The following is a 22,051-nucleotide window of genomic DNA, read 5'->3' on the forward strand; positions in this document are numbered from 1 at the left end:
CACACATGGTCGTGACGCAAACATTGTCTGACGTACACGAGGGTATACTTCCAGATAGATTAATCGACGAGACAAATTACCTACGATCAATTTATGGCAGCTCGATTTATCATTTTGTTTCCTACGTGGTAAACTGTAGGTTATCCGTTAAATAAAATTTCATACCATATATTTCTTTCAACTTGAATCACTTCCTTAGTTATATCCAGAAAGTGTACTTTGTCGTAAATACACAGTGTTGAATGTACTTTCATTTATACTTGTTACGTCTTTATCGATAGATTATAAAGTAATAGCAAAATGAATTAGTCGCTCAAGGTCACTGCACTATCGAACTATCTATTTATATTATTCTGTTCCTGGTTTCTTCAGATAAACTTGCAGGTATCCCTGGAAGAATTATTTAAATCTAGAACACTAATGTTACGGATGAGACCTTGCAATGAGATCATTATTATATACCTATAGCCCAGAAATTTCATTTTATGCTGAGCTACACATTACGAGCTTGCAAGAATAGACTTGAAAGAATGTGCATGGCATAAAAGTAAGATTTGGCGTGATTCACAAAATGTATCCTATTGTTATGATACAACTCGGTCTACTCTTGTCCCAAACTCAATACAGATGAATAAATTTTCTATGTGCTGCGTGTGAATGATAATGACTATTTGGTTCGAGGGCTGCACGTGAAGTTTAAAAAGCAAGCAGTTTTCAATGTGTGTGCGTGTGTGTGTGTGTGTGTGTGCAACGTTAGGGTAAAGAATGCAGTGAGTCTGTAAGCTTAGAATTATTCAGTCGTTTAAAGTTGTGGATGAGAGTCGTGGTAGTTGAAATTCATGGTCGTTCTAGAGTAATGCAGTCTTAATTGTTAAAAGTCTGAAATCTAATGTATTATTTTCAAACAGGAAGTTTTCATTAACTACACATTACTTTGTACAGTACAAGGGACATAAAATTTAATATTAATAAAAATTTCTACAAGGTTAATATCATTTTTTTCGCCACCACGTAAGTGAATTTTCAAAAATGACTTTCCTCTCACTTTCACGTTTAATATGTTTTATACAAAAAAATTATTTTTGTTCAATTTATAAAACTTTAGAGAAAAACCCCGTATTGCTGAAGATAATCTAAATAACAAATCAAAAACGTTATAAATGCAATGCTTGAAATAACCAAGAAGGACTATAATTACTATTTTCAATAACCAAACAACTATTGTTATCTTTCTTCTTCAATAATACACCTCTTTTGATCTCGTACAAATTTATTGCATGGAAAACTTACAGAGTAATACTAGCATATTCGTCTATTGAACACAGAAGGTTGTTTGTTGTATGAGTAAACAACAGGCAGTAAACAAACGTGGTGGTTCACGGTACACCAAGTGAATTGCACTCGACGGAATGGATACAGTTAACTCGATACAAAGAATAAAAAAAGTAAAGAAAAACTCGTTTTTATTTTGAATATTCATTGTTCAATGTTTAAAGACACGTTTAGAAGCGTTTTATCCTTGCCTATTACGATATTCGACTTGAAAGAAGATACAAAGAACACACATTCTATTTAATCGATCGGTCTGCTTCTTTGATGTAACGATGTATGTGGGTGGTCATTCCTAGTGAAATGTTATTTATAAAAGTTTATTATTGTGGCTTCTTTTTGGTAACATTAAAGGAATTGAACGGTTGCGTGACGGTCTAGAATTCTTTAGAATTTCTTCGTCTATTCGTGGAAAATTTTTGCAAATATTTTCATGTTACAAAATACAAGGTAAAGTTTGTTGGAAACTACAATGACTGGAATTTAAAAAAAGTTCGGAAAAACGAATATTCGATTGTTATAAAACATAGAAATTGAAGATTGAGGTAATCGAAGATTGAAACTAATGAAATTAAGAGAAATAGGAAATTAGATAACAGAGAGATTAAATATTGGAAAAATTGAAAAGATAGATATTTTGTGCACCTAGTAGAAAATGGAATGTAAATCTTGTTAATTGTAAACTCTACTTTCGGTAGATTTTATCCAATTAACGCACTCACGAAGAGAATCGTAAATAACTAATTAGAATCTACAGTGTTGTGTACGACACTAATTGCAGAGCATAAATTTGGTTCTTTGTAATTCGAGCGCAAAAACGGGAAACTAATTAACCATTTCTTCCGCGTAATTAAGATTCAATTGCCGCAATTGATAATTGCGACAAATGTTGCTGAGTTGAATTGCAATTTTCTATTGCATAACAATGTGCATCTTTTAATCATTCTGCAAAACTAGGGCGTGCCATTTGTATCAAAATCAATTAAATGTGTAATTGAATAGAAGCAATATCGAAGTTATTGTACTGAATTTCTTATTTCTTGACTATTAACCTTGTAAAGTTGACAAAAAAGAAATAGGATATTTAAAATAATCCGATACTGTATTAATGAAGTGGTGAATAATTAACCTTTCGATGCGTATTTGAAATCACAACTTCATTATAAGTATATAGAATTTAACGAAGTAAAAGAAGTTCACGAAACGTTTTTATAAGGGAAAAGAAGGAGACAAAGCTATAAATTCTATAATAACAATTCGACAAAAACAGTCACGGATGTCTACGTACACACTACAACAACAGTTATTGAGGAAAATCAGAATTTATGAGAAATAAAAATTGTGAAACTAGAACAAAATGAAAAGTAGAAGATTCAGTGAATGTATTAATTAATGAATATTGGAACACAATTGTAAATCATATATGTAGAAAAAATAAAAAGCTGAAATATTACGAAGAAGGACACCAACGACATGGATACGATATAAAATTGAGAAATTTAGTATAAAGAAAAATGATCAATTAATACATTCCAAAAGTACCTGCTCAAGATTTTCCAATATCAGTGTACTCGATCTAAAATTGTAACGATAGAACATATAGTTTACATTATTAGTTTAGAATATATCTATTCGTAATAGAAAATGTAATAAATTAAAAATAAATCATTACATCAACCAATCATTGAAGAACCAGCTAACAAGATGTGATGTCATCAATTATTCTACACGACCTTAGCAAATTGCAGATGCACTTTTGTACCTTGTGACATGACACTTGTCTCTCTAATATTTCACATAATCGGTGTCAACAACAATTCGTAAAACACGCGTTTGCCACGTGAACAATCATCGTTGAACGATATGCACTCAATGCATAGTTGTCTGCCCCATTTTATCAATTTGTTAAATTTAATACTTCTACAGACAATAACATGCATCTGTTGCTTTGAAAACCGTGGATCTTATCTCTTCTATCGTTAATTCCTTTATTATTATGATTTCGATTTTAGCCGAAACAAGCATTTATATTGTTTGTGTCAATGAAGATACGAAACGAAAAAGTTCAACCTCGTTCTACTTCTATACCAAACTATATTTTTGTCTATATCACTTCATGTTTTTGAAATACACAGAGTAAATGCAAATTTACAGTCATTATCAAGATTATGTAATTTATGGTACTTTTCGTCGTTCAGTTGTTTATCGACAAAGTTAAGAATCCTGAGAATATTCACCGTTTTACAATATTTTATCGGCACACGTAATATATATGAAAAATTACATTAATCGTTTAAAAATCGAATTTCTTCACCTAACCAAGAAAGTAAATTATTTACTTATGGATCATTAACATAAAATAAAAATTTATTTTGTTAAAAAACAGATTATTGTAGATTACCGATTTTTCAGATCGATTTGTCAATAAACCAATTACCAACCGATCAACATCAATTCTGTACTCGAATATTAGATTCGGTGGTTCGTTTATTAGAAAATCGATTTAGGAAATTTCATTTACACGGAAACCGAGAAAACGAGAAGCGAAATAAAGAAAACTGACAAAGCAGACGGCCTTCTTCCTCCATCCGTCGGAAGGAAGAACAAAAGTTATTTCCGATGACGGCCCACATGCACCGACCGCGAAGATCGATAATTTGTCGTTGCAGTACGTTCATTTTTTATTTCTGGTTCGCCCGTTCTCCCGACAATGACGTTCAAGTGCATCGATCGAGCTCACTAAGCTTGATTACACTGTTTATTTGCTCGGGAGCTTAAGGTGGGCTTACACCAATAACAAAATGACCAATGGAGCACCGATTTCAAGTGGTATAAAAACCTTTCTGGCATGGGTAACAGTGGCAGAATGTTTTTGTGTTTTTTTTTTTTTTAAATAAAAGGATGAAGTTCAAGGTTTTAACACGTTAAACTCTGCTCGTCGACAAAAGCGACTGCCATTTATTGGATTCTTGACTTATTGTTAGGTTCTTCTATTATTATTTCTTTGCCATGGAATTTTGGTTCGTCGTCTTTTTGAGGACAATTCTATCTCATTTTTGAAAAACTGATATAACGTGAGGCAAATATTAGGATGTCCTTGTGTCTGTGTTTTTCAGCATAAAGAGGAAAGGTATAGGGCTTTAACACCGGCACTGCTTCCATAAACAGAAACAACCGTCACACGTTCCAGGAAACTATAAACTTCTAGAGATAAAGTTACTTAATGTATTCGAGGTTTTTATCTACACATATAAGAATTTTACACATCTTGGTGGGTCTACATGTGTGTTAGGACAGTTCTCACTCAAAAGTCTGTGACCCATATACGGGTTAGAATAGTTTGAACTCGAGAGACTTATACAGAGTGTCCCAATCGTTATCGGTCGATTTGAATTTCGCGCTATTTTTAAAACGTAAGAGCCGAAAAACAGCATCGAACGTGTCATTGGTGAAATTAATCCCAGTTTGTGGAAAAACGTTATGAAAAATTTTGGGAAAAGATTGATGGTCTGTAAAAAAAGCCGAGGCAGTCATTTGGAAGATATCTTGTTCCATTATTAACTCCCAAGTTTGTGTTTTTAAATAAAAGAGAAAGTATCAAGATTACTTAAACCGCTTGAGTTTTATTCAAAAAGTAAATCGACCGGTGATTATTGGGACACCCTTTAGGGCACGCCAGTGAAGGTCATTTACGCTTATGAGAATAGTGTACGCGTTGATGCTCTAAGCCTTCTCTTTTCGTATTAAAAATCACAAGAACTATATCATTTTTTAAGAAACAACTTGTATACGTTCATTCAAACTCGTTTCAGTGAACATTACAAAATGTATCAAGATTTAATTTATCCAACGTGTCGGTCACGTTTCAACACGGTTCTACGGCATTAATTACTGCGTAGATATAGGTTATTCGTGCCTATATCGCGTATACGTTGCAATATCGAATGATACGACAATTCGCCGCCGGAAACAACACTTAATAAAACTTCCTGTCAGCCAACAATCAAGTGGTGTGAAAGTTGGAATCGTGTCTAGTCTGATTCATAGACGAGAAAGTAGCCTTGAATGGTCATTTGACTTTGATCCGACATTACACTTCAGTATAATGTACGTGTAAAAGGTATGCGTATAGACATATAATCGATAATACAAATACAATCATATTATATAAATATAATACGGTTTTCTTCGGTTAGTTTCAAGAGGTCTCTAAAGCGCTGCCCTTGTTGGGTGTTAGTCGTTAAATGGGTTTTCTCAGTGGGGTAACGGTTTATTGACTGCTGCAGGGCTGTACTTATTGGATATGTGTCAAGCTTATTTTTGTTTTCTTCGTCACAGAATTTTACTTCTTCGTGTTTTGAAGAAAGTTTTTTCTTAAAAAAAATTCTATGTTTTGTGGGCCATATGGTAGAATGATCAGTATTTTTGAGACAGCAAAGGACAAAGGAGAGACCAGTGTCTTGACACGTTCACTGTACTCATAAATAGAATGTACATAAAGAAAAATCGACCGAGAAAATGGATATCAAACAACGCTATAGAAAGTAAGCTTCTTAGGTCGTAGTTACTTCAACTTGTACGCGGGTCTGAGATTCGTGAAGAAATATCCTGATCCACTGCTCCAGGAGGCAGTAAGCGTGCTAAGATCTGAAACTGCTAGCGCCTTGCAGCCAAGGGCACTATTGTCTCGACACTTTTGCAGTTTCTCTCGGGTATATGTATATCCAAACCGTACACGTGAGACTTGCTCAATTGGAGGTAACGTGTCCCAATATGCGTGTACCATATCGGTACAGTTTCGTTGATCCAACGAGTACGTTTATAAATTTAATAAAATATTCTATATAAAGCCCAGTTTACGCGATCCCATAAGCGTACAGCGTAACTAATCCAACAGTCCATTATGACCGCACAGTATACAGTACTTCATCGCTCAGATTTATGACACGTGAAGTAGGCGCAAAATGTTTTTGCAAGAAGTGGGTTCCTATTTCCATTTTATTTAAAATTACTCAAACGAAGATCGATTCTTTTAGTTCAGTGAATTTCAAGATATCAAATACGCCTGACGTAACAGCTCGTGTTCTTGGCGATGATTTTTCCAGGTACGTGTTAGAGGTGGGTTGAATTTTTATCTAGAGGCAAATTTCTAATAACGAACTAAAGATAAACAATTCACAGATTTGCAGAAATTATATTCTGAATTATACCATCAAATTATATTGAACGTTAAACGCCTAGAAGCCTTTTTGAATAATTTACGATTGAATAAACATTACGGAGTGAGTGTAGTTAAAATATTCGTCATCTATTATTCGAATAAAATTCTGCCCATATCAAGTACGCGTACCACGTAGAAACGTGTATTATGAAACTCATACATGATCAAACAGGAGTCTTCGGCTCCAGTTCTGATTGACCGATTACAGTATATACGTCTGCGTCGAGACTTCTCTTCGAGTAGGCGCCTGTCAGACGCAATCATCTGACGCAATCGCGTACGGTGAAAAACGTTTTTAGGAAAACAGAAGGATTTATTTCCATTGCATCGGTATACAAGCCTTCGACGTGTACGTTAAACGTACCCTGACGTCGATAGGAAATTCCATCTTTAAGGGGTTAACCTATCTTTTCAGCGAAGAAGGATTGAGCAAATCCATTGTATAGAAGGATAGCTTGATTCGTTGAAACTAATATAGAATAGAGCTTACTCGAAAAATCGTAATACTAACAAAAGTATAACGCTTACTGTGTTTTAAGAATAACTTGATTCCTTGAAACTAATATAGAATACAGCTTACTCAAAAAATGTTTGATCTTCCGTTGATATTTATAATCGTAACAATTTTCTTATTTATTTACATACGTATATACACATACATGATTTACATAATAATATAATTTTTTATGAAGATATTAAAAAATACATGCAATTTATTTGTTTAATATAAATTTAACAATGAACAGAATTATACATAGTTCTATTTGAAATTTATGAATTATTATTAAACAAAATGAAAATAATTTTCTTCGATCTTCGAGTTTGTCTCAACATAGTTTGGGAATATGTGTATATATATATTATTCCTCAATTTGATTTTAATTCTAGTGTGGAATTTTTTAAATTTTACTGCAATTTTATTTATCTAACTAGAAATACAGGATCATTTTTATTCTAAACGAACATTGTTTCGTATGTGCGTTGTTAAGTATTTATATAATATGTCGTACGAGACAAATTTTTAAAGAATCGACAGATACGAAACACTGATATAATATATTTACAATATAAAATTATTGATATGAAACCGAGTTGATAGAAACGTGTATCATTAAATACTATTGCGTTAAGTGTGAAATCGGTGTGAAACGCGAAGTAAAATGGATCTTAATTTATTCAGATTTCAAAATCCGTATTAATTGCGAGGTTTTTGTTCTTTGCAAAGTTACCGTACGTGTACTTAATTATCATTGTTAACGGCAACTTGTTCCAGTAATAAAGACACGAAAATAGTTACTGCACAATCGAGATTAGCATTAGAATGGACTACGGTTACGCATACGGTTACGAATCAACTACATATTATTTTAATAATGTTCCACCAACTGTGCAATTTTTAACGATTTTCAAGTTAAATTAATTTCCAAAGTGAACGGGAACAGCGGTTTGATCGTAATCGCCAAACTCGGAGTACCAGCTCGCCTACGCTTTTATATAAGCATCGCAGCTTCCTTAGGTCCGAGAGTACATCAAATAAACTTATCAATTCCGTGGCGAGCTCCTCCAAGAACTGTAATTCTCGATCTAAATTAAGAGCGTGGGAAATGATCCATTCTCGGCATTAAATCACGGGCGATTATTATTTCAACCGTTCCCCAGCAAAGCTGGGAATTCGGAACCTTGAACTGTAATTTGTTGCATGACTGGAAGCTAAAAATCGACAACCATTTAGGATTTCATAATTATTTCAGCTATATAATTTACTTACGAACCGTCATTAACGTCATTGAACTAAAACTCCAAGACGTCGATTTTTAAATCGTCTCGATGAAACAGCCTTGAATTTATTTCAGCGAATTTGGTTAATTTTGCAAAATGATCTCCACATGCGCACATTTTTTTTTAAATTACGTTTCTCGAGTCTGATTATGATTATTAACGACTTGTTGTATGTGCTAAAACTTGATTATAAATTTACGTATTTGAAGAGTACACTAAGCTTTTCATTCAAAATCAGTCAAGTGTAAGTTATTGACATGTAAATTCTAAAGAATGTTAGTTAGATATTTGAGATTTTTAAATACGTTATTCACAAAACTTGACTACTTGACTATATCTATTACTGTTCTCAATACGATAAATTATTTAGATATCCTAAAGAAAAATATCGATACTATCGAAAATTTTGTCAATGTCAATACAGTATAACTATGTCCCTAACTCAATTTAGCTGATTTTGCTTGCAAAACTCTTACGAAGTTTTATAGTTTTATTCTTTTTCATAATTTTGTAATAAACGGACGGTGTAATACGTACAAACAATTTGTACCTGTTTATTTATCAAATTTTTGTATTATTTTCGATACTCCCTACAATTTTTCATATTACATATTTAGTAATGTCAGTTAATTAAATTTTTATTTCGAGATAAGATTTTCACATATTTTGACATTTTGCAAATGTCACTTTAATGCTATAATCATACTGATATAAATCAGCTTCAGGGTATTGGTCTTGCAAACACATATATAATATGTAATATATAATACATAGGTTCTAGAGATTTTTATTTTATTCCGTGTCATTAAAATATATATATAAAATTTCTAAGTATACGAAATTTTCTAAAACATCTTTCTTGAAGAAGAAATAAAATATTGATATCATCATTTAATATATTTTGAATTACGTAGATAAAAATTGCAACAAAATATTTACAATTTTTATATATAACATAAATTGGATACTACTTTTATCGATAAATTTATTCGTTAACAAATTGTTTACGATATCATTGAATATTAATATTATGCTTGCAAGCCTGCGATCTTCGAGTTTGTGTAAAAGATTGGCAAGTTAAAAATACTATGAATTTTATGTAAAAATAATTTCAAACAAAATTTCGTATATTTCAAGTACTTCCATAGAAACAGGTCAAAAATAAAAAAATCAGAAAGTATCTGCGAATTTACAGCGAAATCAAACTTTCGAGAAAGAACGTGCTGCAATTTCCGTCTGGAAACTACACGCCATAGCACAAAGGACATCTGCTTGGGGGATTTAGACAAGTATGTAATAATTGGGAGAAGAGTTATCTATCTCTCTGGCGCTACGTAATATTTCACATTTTGAGATACGACGTGTCGAGTGTACTGTATCTACGTGCGCGTTGTCACGTCCTCGTGTTTATTCCTAGCAATTGACAGCTGTCGAAGCGATTCGCGGTAAAAAAGCCTCTGCTTGGTTTTTATTCACATAAAATATACTTTCTTTCGAGGAAAATAAGATTTATATACCTTGTTCTTTAATAACGGAAGTTCTAGGAGGAAATATCTTACCATTAGGTTTTAGAGATATCTTTATATTTGAATAATTATTAAGAATTAAATTTATGCTGGTAATATGATCAGTTGAAATTATAGGTTAGACGAGAAAAATGGAATTGTTTTTCGTCCTAAGTCTGCTAAACGAATTAATTAATAAGAATTAGTCGATTAATTTACGTGGCAGATTTATGCTTCAGCTACAAGAATGTTTTAAATTTTTGTTAGATAAGTCTTGAATTTTATATATTTAAAAATGACAAAATTAAAATTGTATTATAATATTAGTACGTACCGTGCTTAGTATACATTTTAGGAATTATGTTGTATTTTATATTCACCTCTTTAGAAAGTGGTAAAAATATTTTTAAAACGATGTATATGCTAACTATGAAGATTTTTAAAAATATTGTAGTCCAGGAAAAACGATTCTGTAAAATAACAATTGGAAAACTTCGCATCTATTTCATGTTTGAATCTGGGATCAAAATTAGCAATAAAATTAGAATTTAAACAATAAGGATAAGATCAAACGAATTTAAACTGATGGATACGTCAAACTGTTAAGTTTGAAATTCGCTAAAGTCTTTTCTATGGGTGATTTATAATGATATTTAATTGATTGAATCTTTATGAAAAAACTTGGGTTCGACTACGTGTAAACGAAGAATGTTTTCCAAAATATTTAAAATCAACTGTGCAAACGTCAGGAAAATGTGTAATCATTCAGGAAGTAATGATGCTAGAAGATGTTGGTATATTCTTATTCGTAGGATGGATTGTATTATAGATCAATATTGTGTGTGCATAAATCAAGCACAGTACTCTTCCCATTTACAAATGATCAAATTCCAGGGAACTGGATTCTATAAGTTGATTTCAAACACATGATCTTAAATACTCGAAATGTAAATTGATATAACTGTGTAAGATATAAGAAATTTTTCCATGACCTCCTTAATCTTCAAATCTCAATGCTATATTAATATTATGGATTGGAGAAATATGTATGAAATTTGAAAATTTCAAAAAAAACTCCAGTTGAGTTTTTTCGCTATTTAATTAATTAAATGCTATATAATCACAGAAGGGACATCTCATTGCGAAACAATTATAAAATATATCAACAAAAGAGAGAAATGCACTAACTGATACCTTCCTAACTTATAACTTATATTATATTGTCTGATATATGATTGTACCATTCATTTTATTAATGTAATCTGCATTAACAACATTAATTTAAATTGGTTTGATATAGTTGATACGATATTGCAAAAATATTAGCAACTTTTAAGTTGAAATTAATGTTATGCTACTATTGTATTATACAATACTCAATATATACTATCGATAAATTTAATACGTGAAAAATTCAATTTGTGAAATGCAAGTCATGCTTATTTGCTGGACTCTGTAGCGGCTTTAAATAGCTGGCCATCACTGTAGTATTATAAGCATCGTTTTGTTTAATGATTTTTCATTGTCTGCTCGATAGTTTCATAATTCCAGAAGAATTACTCTTTCCTTCAAATGAAAAACGGTACGAAGTTGATTTTTATCCCGAAAAAAATTTTTCAATAAGTAATCGTAAATTCATCCAAGTGAACCTAAAAGCTATGGTTTCGTGTTAGCATCCTAGAACGTAAATATATTTCCTAGTAGCTAATTTCGGTCGTTTCTATTTAATTCCTTCATTTGCTTGGTCCCATTTCGAGAAATATAAGTCCAAATTTATGATTTGCTTATTTGGAAGTAGCCCGTAATATAGAATTCCCTTCCAATCACACCAGATGTAAAACATAATCTATGAACGCAGACTATCTTTTCGACTTGTTAGCAATGCTTCATCTCACTTACTCAACGATCGTTTCCGCTCCACATTTTATGAAGTATCTATTCCTCATGGTCTCTAACAATAGATTCAAGGAATGTATCGTTTTCACAAAAATTAAAGAATGAATCAATGATAAAAATAGTTGCAAATATTTAAAATTTTTGTCCGTAATTTAATTTTGACATAGAAGTTCCACACGATGATAAATTTAATTAATGATCACTGTGTCGCTGAATAAAACGCTATACTTTAATCGTCAAAAACTATGCTACACTTGTAATTGTAAAATATTAAACTACATTCAAAAAGTATTTAATCATTGTTTATATGTATGTTTGAGAGAAAAGTAACAGTTTGAGTAGCATTTCTAAGATAATAGTACCTGTAGTTTTACTGTTTCCATGAAAACAAATATTACTAATAAATGTAAGTTCAGAAACACAACTGCATTCTTTTACTATAAAAATATATTTCAAGTGCTTCTAAACTTTTTAACGATAATATATATACAAACACGCAGCGTTGACTTTAAGTCATTTTCGTGCGGTTAATTTTTTAAATTTCACCATTTTTTAAAATTTGTTTCCAAAAAGGATAAATGAACCTGTATCCACATTTTCAAAAATCTTTCAATTTGACCTTTCCCTTAAAAAAATCACAATTTTTCGAAACAATGGGAAAAAGAAGCGATTAAAGGATAATTTTTTAAATCGAAATAATTTTTATTTAAAATTCCTATGTTTTCAGTGTAAACACTCAGAAGTTCATTCTCATTCGATTTCTATTTCAACAGTTATAATTTATTGCAATAATTGTAGCATAAATATTTTCAAAATTTTGTAAAATCCTTCAAAGGATATTTAAATATCGCTAAACGTTATAATATATCCAAAGGTCGATGAAATATAAAAAGGTTACTCTAAAAAGTGTCCAAGTTCGGGTGTAATAACCCTATTGGGAAATTCTAAGAATATTCTGGCTCGTTGAATATATAAGGTGTATCATAACATGTGGGAGTCACTTAAGTGGTCGATGCGGGATACGAAATAATGAAAATGATTTATATAAAGATGTGTAGTGTTTAACCTTGTTTCCAAGTTATAACCATTTCTGTACTCCAGCAATGTGCAGTTGTTTACCTTCACAGAAAGTGCTTGAAATGGTCAAATACATACAAGACCGCACGTGTCGTATCACAGTTTCTCAATCTTTCAAATGTTCCTAGTTTTTGTTGGATTTGTTGGCAGCCTTCTCGTATACGTTGCCAAAGTATTTCAATCATGAAAATTGAGTAAACAAATATTCTTAAGTGAATTTTGTGAAATAGGCCAAAGAATAGATCCTTCATGGTCTATTCATTAGTTATGGAATCATTTCTTCAAGAATAATTTGTACACATACATTGTATAGTATTAAGTTGTATTAGTTAATAAAGCTAAACTGGCTAGGAATAGAATAGAATTATCGACAAACTTGAGAGATACCAAACAGTTATCGAGCATTATTTGCAAATTATTTAGTAGATTATAAAAATGTTTAATGACTTGAAAATAAAATGTTAAACAAACTGTCGAATTGGGGCACATACTTATATAAAATTTTTGTCACTATTTTTGTTAATTCGTTTCTTAATTCGTCGATGATACTGTGCCCTTGTGTTATGATATATTTTGTACAGGAAAATGCAAAGTGATTTCAATAAACCTTTTTCGAACTGACGGGTTCTTTGCAAATTTTTCCTGTGTAACACGATCGATACAAAAGGCGATCATGAATGTCAAGGATCCTATTTAAGTCTTTCAATTGAGCATTTGAAGAAGAATATTTGATTGCTCCAATTCACAAAGTACAGAAAATATACAATACACGTGTATATATTGTTATCTAAGGCGCAACTATGTCATGGTACTCTTAATATCATTTGTGATGTTTTCAGTTACGTAATCATTCGTTCGTCGATGCTTGATATTTCTTGCAAAATTATAAGCCTTTTTTACGCAACATGGCCGTCACAAAGGTGACCAAAAATATCGAGGCTCGTATCGATGTAGATCCTCTAATTGGAAATTTGAAGGATATTTGATTCTTCCAGTTCAGTACACAAAGTATGAAAAATATACGGTTCATCTTACTATTTAAGGCTTGACTGTACCACGATATTTTTAGTACCTCTAGTGACGTTTTTAATTACATAATTACTCGCTCATCGATACTCGATATTTTCTACAAAATTATAAGTCGTTTGCTCGCTCTATTGGATACTTCCTAAGTGGAACGAAAGACACTCCTATGAGATGTGTCGTTTTTTTTTAGTCCAACGTCGCGTTGGAAGTTGTCGGGCTTCAAAATAGGAGACAACGTTCGCATTCGTCGAAATTCTTTGTTGACTCACTTCAAGAAGCAGAAAGTGAGTCAATTTAATTCTTCGGATGTTAGGTAAATTCGTCGTCGATGATATCAGGGTCAGGAAAAGTGGACACTCATTTATGGAATCTGTCGAGGTTCGGTCAAAGTGAAAAACGAATTTTGGGGGGCTGACTCGATGAGTCAAGAATTGAATTTTATAAATATTTTAAATATCGAATATCAGGGAAACAATTTTTCATGCGTTATTTGCTCAACAAAAATTACAATCTGAATTACACAACCAAATTACATTTCACGTTAAACGAATACAAGCTTCTCCAACTGATTGTCAACCGAATAAATATTGTAGATAAGTAATCTTACATAGTTTGTATTTGTTGTGTATTATTCGAATATAATAATTTTGCCCATCCCTGGTGTGTTACATTTGTGTGGAAATTCGAAGAAGTTACAGCATTCTGAAGATGAATTAATTAACTAAATTTAATTGCTAAATTTCATGATTTCAATTCTTCGTTTAATTGTTTGGAAAGGTTGAATTGGAAGGAAAATTTTCTCAAAGATCGGTATGACTATTCTGGTAATTCACTTTTTAAAAGTACGAGACTTATAACAAACAATTTCACTTAGCGCGCAAATTAATGTGTAAACTGGCAACTGAAAATAATAAATTACAATATTAGCCTTTCCTAACGAAAGCAAGTATTCTCGTTTAATGTGTAGTAAATTTGTATTATACGAAAAAATTGTTGACCCAAAATGAAAATACCAAAAAATTATTTGCACAGCGGGATTTCTCAACACAGAAAACACGTTCGAAGTAACGTCCCTCCTGGAAACTCTAACAATGATCAAGAATGACGCGAATGGAATCTCAAAGAGGTTTCCTTTAAATTCGTATAAATTCGAACAGTGAGAAATCTTGCTAAGAACAATATCCAAAAGTACACCTATGTAATTTCAGCTCTTGTCTATTATTATCTGCTCTTGTTTCTACTACTAATATTAGAAGAGAGTAATTTGCAACTTGGCGAAATATAAATCGATATGGTTATAAACGTATTAGTATTACAATTTGATGCTGTTTACTCTCATTTCATTTGCTTATGTCTGTTTTTTACAAATTTAATAGCAAAAAGTTGTTTGGTACTTTTAATATTTAAAAAAATTACCCTAGAACGAATAATACTACGGTCACATTGTCTCATATCGTGTCAGAGTTTTTGTTTCAATTCATATTATTTTATCATCTTAATATCTGTAAAACAATTTCAAATAAGTTTTCAAGTTGTTTATATTTGCTATACTTAAAAATAAAGTAAAAGTTTTATTTGCTAGTTTTATCATTTGTACTTTTCTGAAAGTAATTTAAGCAAACCTAGCATCACAATTCAATATTTTTAATTTCTATTTCGTTCACTAATAAGTCTAAACGTTTAATACAAAATTTCAAACCTGTTTTCTAATTTCTTCCCTTCTGAATTTATTATTCAATAAAAAAAGTACTATAATTATATGTCACGTTTGTAGTTTCTTCGATCTAAGAACTACTAGAAAAATTGTGATCTCGAAACTATGAATTTCAAATCGAATTAGTACTACTGAAATGTAAATTCAGTCAACTGACGAAACGTTGTTGTATAATAAATATGAATTACTTACACTATGAATTAATTTCCTGATCGTCATGAGTACAAAAATAAAATCAGTAATGTATCGAATGAGCGTGTTTCTATTTTGTGTTTAAAATTTATTGTTTCAGAATTGTATGCAATTAAAACTACTGTAACCAATCAGCTATTTATAAAGAAGGAATTTGATTGAATATAATTGTCCACAATCCGGATTCAATTACCATGGATTGACTATAATTGTTGTTACCAAGTGATAGGTGACTTTACTGTAACGAATCAGATATTTACAAAGAAACAATCTTGGTGAAATGTTTATTCAGACAGAGATTTTTTTATCATAAATCAGATTTTTTTTATGTAGAACATTTTTTTCTGTTTCTATTAGTTTTCGAGATATTTAACCAAATATGTATTCCATCGATAACTTGAGGAGTATTTTTCAATGCTCTATCAGAGCGCCACGTGTTATAAAAATAAGAGATTTTCAAATGAATGATGTTGCTTGTCAGTTCTGTTTTAATTACATTTGCATTTCGGTGATTTTAAAAATCACCGGTGACCTTACTTTCTACATCGATCTATTATATCATGTTATGTATAGTGATCAAGGTTGAAAAGTGTATATTTGACACGTTCAATAGCTTGACTTATGTTTTCCATTATTTTGTTCATTAAAGCTAAGCAAGTGTTCCTTATCCTTTGGAGTTGACGTTGACATACATGTACGTGACGTGTCAAAGTCAATAATTTTAAGATGTATATTGTATATCCGTAAATGTTATTGTGCATACTTACAAACATACACAATTCTTTTTGCTAATATATACTGTATATATTTTTGAACAACATGTCAGGTTTGAAAAGATGAAAACAGGAAAGTCAATTTATACTAATGTGTTATGAAAATACTCAACAACTATAAAGATTGTATAATTTTGCTCTTGGTGGTCAATAGATAACTGTTAAAAAAGATTTTTTTCTTTGGCCAATAAAAATGAACACAGTTTTAATTTTGTAATAATATAATTTGATTTGTTCCGTTTTCAAACAACCACACACCATAGCAATGAAAATAAAGAAATTAATATTGAACACGTAACATTGTTTAACATTTGTCGAGTGTTCAAAATAATATAATTTTATTGCACTCCAGGATTTAAATCCAAATAACCTTTTTAAATTTTTAATTTTATTCTGTATTTCCTTTCGTTTCTTTTTTATCAGAAATTCTGCCACCTCTAATTTTATTCTCAATTTTAATACTATAAAACAATCTTTTGTCAAAAATTAAAATTATTATCATTACTTACACAAATCATTATTTACTTTTACTTCAAAGATGTATCTGATCCATACGATCGATATCTGAAATTATATCGTCACATGAAAAAAAAAGTGTTTCTGGTAGAAAAATTCTCACCGGTGGAAAAAGAGAAGAACCAAAAGCTCATTGACGAAACCACTTAATTTTTCAATTCGTTTATCGTTACGATACGATCTCGTGACCGTCGTGAATCATCCAAAGCGCAATTATCGCAAGTCTTACCTTCTCGTGATATCGTTTCAAAAGAAGACTCGGAGCAAATTGCATCGGCTCCCGCCGATTCTCGAAACTCCGTTTCTCGCACGAGCGATTCGCGCGACAGCAGCCGAACGATTCCCCCACCCTTTGGCGCGAGTTCGCGCGAGGCGAACGTTTCACGAGCGTGAAAGAGACACAGTGCTTTGGCCGCGATAAAAAGCAGGCGGACGCGATTCCGACACGTAGACCACGTTTAGCAGTCGAGTGACGTTCACGCGAGTCGCGGCGTCCTCTGAGGCATAGTGCATCTCGTAACACAATATATCCAGTGAAACAACACATTGGTGTACTCGGTTACTTTTGGCCAGTTTCGCAAATCGTGGCCAAAGAAAAAAAAATAGTGAATCTTCTAGTCTTTCACAAGCACCTTGTGATTAGTTTTTGTGCAGTCCCAAGTGGACCGTAAGTGTCAAAAATCGTTTGATTTGCCAAAGGGAGAGAATAAGACTAATAGAGTTAGAGAGAAGCTCCAGTATATAGAAAGTGCGTTGCAAGTTCTGTACGGTTAGGAAGACAGGTTCTGAGGAAGGTTGGTGAAAGTGAGTCAATTTCCTGCGACCTGAGAGACACGACTGTGCTCGTAGTTTGCTCCTCGTTGGCGTGTATCGACAACGTGTACCGGTAAAATCTGGTCGTTGACTGGAGACTATTCGCCCATTGGAACGAGAGAACCATTGAACCATGGTCCAACAGATGGACACGGAGTACGGAACCGGAAACGTGGACGAGTCCGCGAGATATTTCAATTGTTTGGCAACCCTAGCTGATCTTACAGCCATGGCTAGTATCGTAGTTGTCCAGGTAATTCTTTTATGGGATTTTTATTGCGGAACTACTATTACCAAATTTATTACATTCATACTACTACCAATTGACGTTTGATTCGGCTTGGATTATTGTACCGTTAGTTGGACCCCCCCTCTTGGTTATTCTTGACGATCTTATGGAGCTGATCTTGAATCTGTAGATATTCCTGGACGAGAACTGGCAGACGTGGCTATTGTTGTAGAAGACTCGAAGAGAAGGCTTTATTCTCAGAAACGTCATAGATTGACGTTTATTTACTTGCATACAATTTGTCATCGGTTGAATGCGTTCGTTGATTGTTCTTGAGGATCTTATCAATTTTTAATCTATGGATATTCCTTGATAAAACATCGCCACTGTTATGTGGACACTTTACAATGAGATATTAATTTCAAACATGCCACTTCGATTATTCAATCATTGCTTCTTCACAAAGCCAAATAGTTATCGCTATTGTTGGTGGCGAGATTTTGATTTAAAAATAATGTCAACTGAACTATTCACTTAAAAATGGCTTATTTACAGTTAAATTCATCTTTTGGCTGTTCTTAAGAATTTTATCGATCAACTACTTTTACTATGAACATATTCCATTTTTAAATAGATTTTCGACACAATTACTGTTATATTTATTCATCTTCCAGTTGACTTCGTCATTCTTCTGAATCCAGACATCTTTATCGATGAGATGAAAACAGTTTCTTTGTTCTTGTACAGATTCTAACTAGTATCACTGTGGTTGAAAGATTAGTTTTCTTCTCTTTTTCAACTCTGTATTCTTAAAGTTTAGTCGATAAGATCAGGATTTCCTATTGCATATTATTCTCACTTTTCGAATAATACATCGATCGATTGGATACTACTGATAGTACAAAGTCTGTATTGAAACATTCTTCGTAAATATAGATGTATGAGTATTTTTATATTCGATTAGTGTGTTCTTTAGAAACTACACAACGTATAAATTTACAACTAGTCTTGAGTTTGACAATTTTTTAAATCTTATTTTATTTTCACGAGGAGTGAAGAATACTTCTACAGACAATGATTGGAGAGAAAGTTTGTCAACAAGGTTGTTTCGAGCCAATCTCTAAGAGCATTGACATCTAAAAATATATATATACAACTTGATACGTGACAATAATCACGCAAGCAGAATATCTATCTCCTATATTAACGAAGTCATTCTTTTTATATGGAAAAGGTAAACGAAACACTTCAAAATGAACTCCTACGTTTGATGATACTACATATTTCTAAAAATAAATATCAGTATCGCTTTTCACACGAGAACTGTTTCTTCAAGGTAGAATCATCCCTCGAACTATCTGATTTGTTAAAATTTCAAGAAAAGTTACATTCCGGATGTGCATTATAATATTTCATATTTTCTCCGAAGCTATTAATAAACACATCAAAATTCCTATGTTTTTTTTTTTTTTTTTGGTTCTCAAAGCTATATTTTCTAGAAACATTTTTCTTTTTCGGTCGAGGTATAAGATGCCAAAAGAATATTGAATCTTGAATCTTGAATGTTGAATCTGAATATTGAAAGTTTTAATATGGAATTCTTTTTTTCTTGCAAATAAATTTTTGTCGGATTGGGCGGCAAAAATGATCGTACGCTTCCACGAAAAGTATTTACATTCCAATTCTAGCGGCTTACTTTCTTAGATAAAAGAGGAAATATTGATCTATAGAATGAATACCGTGGATTTAGTCTGAATCGTTTGATTCGCATGTACATCTTGATCCTCCGCACCATATGTTGTGTCGAAACGAAGTAGTAGAGGTTTCGCTGTGACGATTTCGAAAGCGATCGATATCGCAACGAGTTACGCCCTTCATTGCCACGGAATGAGGGCGAAGTGACGCGAAAAATCGCTTCGTTAATCGATCAGTTGTTTCCGGTTTTCACGACGATTCACCGATTAACCTTGCACCTGACCACGGAATTCTATGTTTGTGAAATTTTTAATCAAACTCGATGAGAAACAATAGATTCTATTGTGGAATGTTGAATTGTCTCAGACGTCCGTGATAGTTAATTTTTGTAAATTTTCAATGAAATTTCAATCGATTGAATCGAATAACTGTTGATAATGAGTGAATTTTTAACATCAATTAAATCAAATATTCATAAACTTTTATCGAATGAGTTGGCTATTATATTGTTATTTATTTGTATCGTGGTCTTAATTTCAATTTTAATTTTATCAATTGTGACAAAAATGTGGAGAATAAATGTTAATAACGAGATAATTTTTAACATTAATTAAATCAAACATTGATGAACTTTTATCGAACGAGTTGACCAACTAATATTTCTATTATTAGTTATTTATCTGTATCGTAGTCTTAATTTCGATCTCAATTTTACTAATAGCGATAAAAATGTGTAGAAACAGAAAAATAAATACAACTGAGAAAGATCGATAATGGTTGTTGTAATGTAATGTTGACACGAATCCATTGTTAGATCTTGATGCACATACATGGGAAATAAATCAATGGAAAAAGTAAGATATTGAAGCTTTTGTGACAATTTGAGTACGATAAACGATTATATTTTTGTTATTGAATTTGTCCATTATATTTTTAATTTTAATCGTGACAATCGTGCAACTGAGCATCGAAAAATTTCCTTAAAAAGATCGTTAATGGATATATCATCATTCGAGGATCTCGTATGCATGTTTTCCAATCAGATATCATGGTTCTTTATCTCCTCCTTTGTTTACAGAGAATATTAAATCTGATTAACCAATCTTAGCAACCGATTTCAGATTTCTGTATCGGCTCGTTTGTATATTATCTGCGAATTCGCGCACAATGAACTTTTTCTACGAAATTTTCGTCGAATTAAAAACATATATACATAGTATATTCACTTCCCAGAAATTGACATATCTCTGAGAAGTTAATCTTCGAACATCCAAATATCGAACTATAAACTCTGCTCTTTCGTTTTGATTAAATGTAAAAATATCCACGATGAAACGATAATTTTGCGTGTGTTTCTTAAAAATTTGATACAAAACGTCCTTTAGTGTACAAGTTTATTTTTATAGCGATTCATTTTATTCTTTAATTTCGTAAAAGTAACAAATTTAAGGATAAGTTATTTGTAATACGTCGACGAGGATTGTAAAGTGTTTATCGATGAAAATAATTTTTGTTTATTTAAACAAATTTGAGTATTTCAATTAAAGCGTTTCGCAGTGAAATGCAAGTAATTTTATTGTTATTTTTAATAAATTGGGTAACTAGAATTTCCATCTTACAAAATTCAAACAAATTGATACTCCAATTCCAATCAAATTTAACTGGTTTAATATTTTAATTGGAATAGAATCCAACGGAATTGTTATTTACATTGACGTAAAATGTATGCAATTTAATCTACAAAGTACATGCAAAATTTTCCCTCTGGGATTTATTGGACGGTATGTTCTTTTTTTAGTATCAATTCATTTTGTCGCGTCAAAAAAAAGAAGAGTGGAATTTTGGAAACAAACCGGGAATGAAAATCTTAGTTTTTCATTAAACTGTATCAAATGTATCAACCAACCCTGTTCAAATATTCCACCAACGTATCATTCAAGAAAAAGATATTAAACTCGAGTATTTGGGAACCAGAAGATAAATGTTATCAATGGCAATTCAGGATGTCGCCGATAAGAGTGTCATGAGGTCATGTAATCACAGCATTGATGACGTTTCGTTACGTAGTAAGCTCAAATAAACTCAATTGTTTCAATACTGAAAAAAATAATTGGAGAACACTGACTCCACGTTCTTTTTTTATCGATTAACTCTTTTACAATGCGGTTATTCTGTATTTATTGGAAAGTTTCCTAATGATTAACACAAAAGGATACGTCATCGATTTTCATTTCATTACTCTCGAGAAACGTAACTTCTAAGAAAAAAAAAATTGGGTTCTAATTT

The 22,051-nt window shown here is 31.8% G+C and overlaps 1 protein-coding gene across 17 annotated transcripts in view; it reads left to right on the plus strand.

The window, feature by feature from the left end:
- Positions 1-22,051, plus strand: part of Dnc (phosphodiesterase dunce) — a 621,682-nt gene that overhangs the window by 583,174 nt on the left and 16,457 nt on the right. Inside the window, exon 1 of one of the 17 annotated variants that reach the window (XM_076327461.1) lies at positions 17,483-18,094. The exons of the other annotated variants lie outside the window; for them this stretch is intronic. Coding sequence (XP_076183576.1) covers positions 17,975-18,094 — 120 coding nt within the window. The 5' untranslated portion in view covers positions 17,483-17,974. Of the gene's footprint in view, positions 1-17,482; positions 18,095-22,051 lie in introns of those variants that run through there. 17 annotated transcript variants of the gene reach the window in all.

This window comes from Ptiloglossa arizonensis, chromosome 2 (assembly GCF_051014685.1).
Source record: "Ptiloglossa arizonensis isolate GNS036 chromosome 2, iyPtiAriz1_principal, whole genome shotgun sequence".
NCBI classification, from domain to species: Eukaryota; Metazoa; Arthropoda; class Insecta; order Hymenoptera; family Colletidae; genus Ptiloglossa; species Ptiloglossa arizonensis.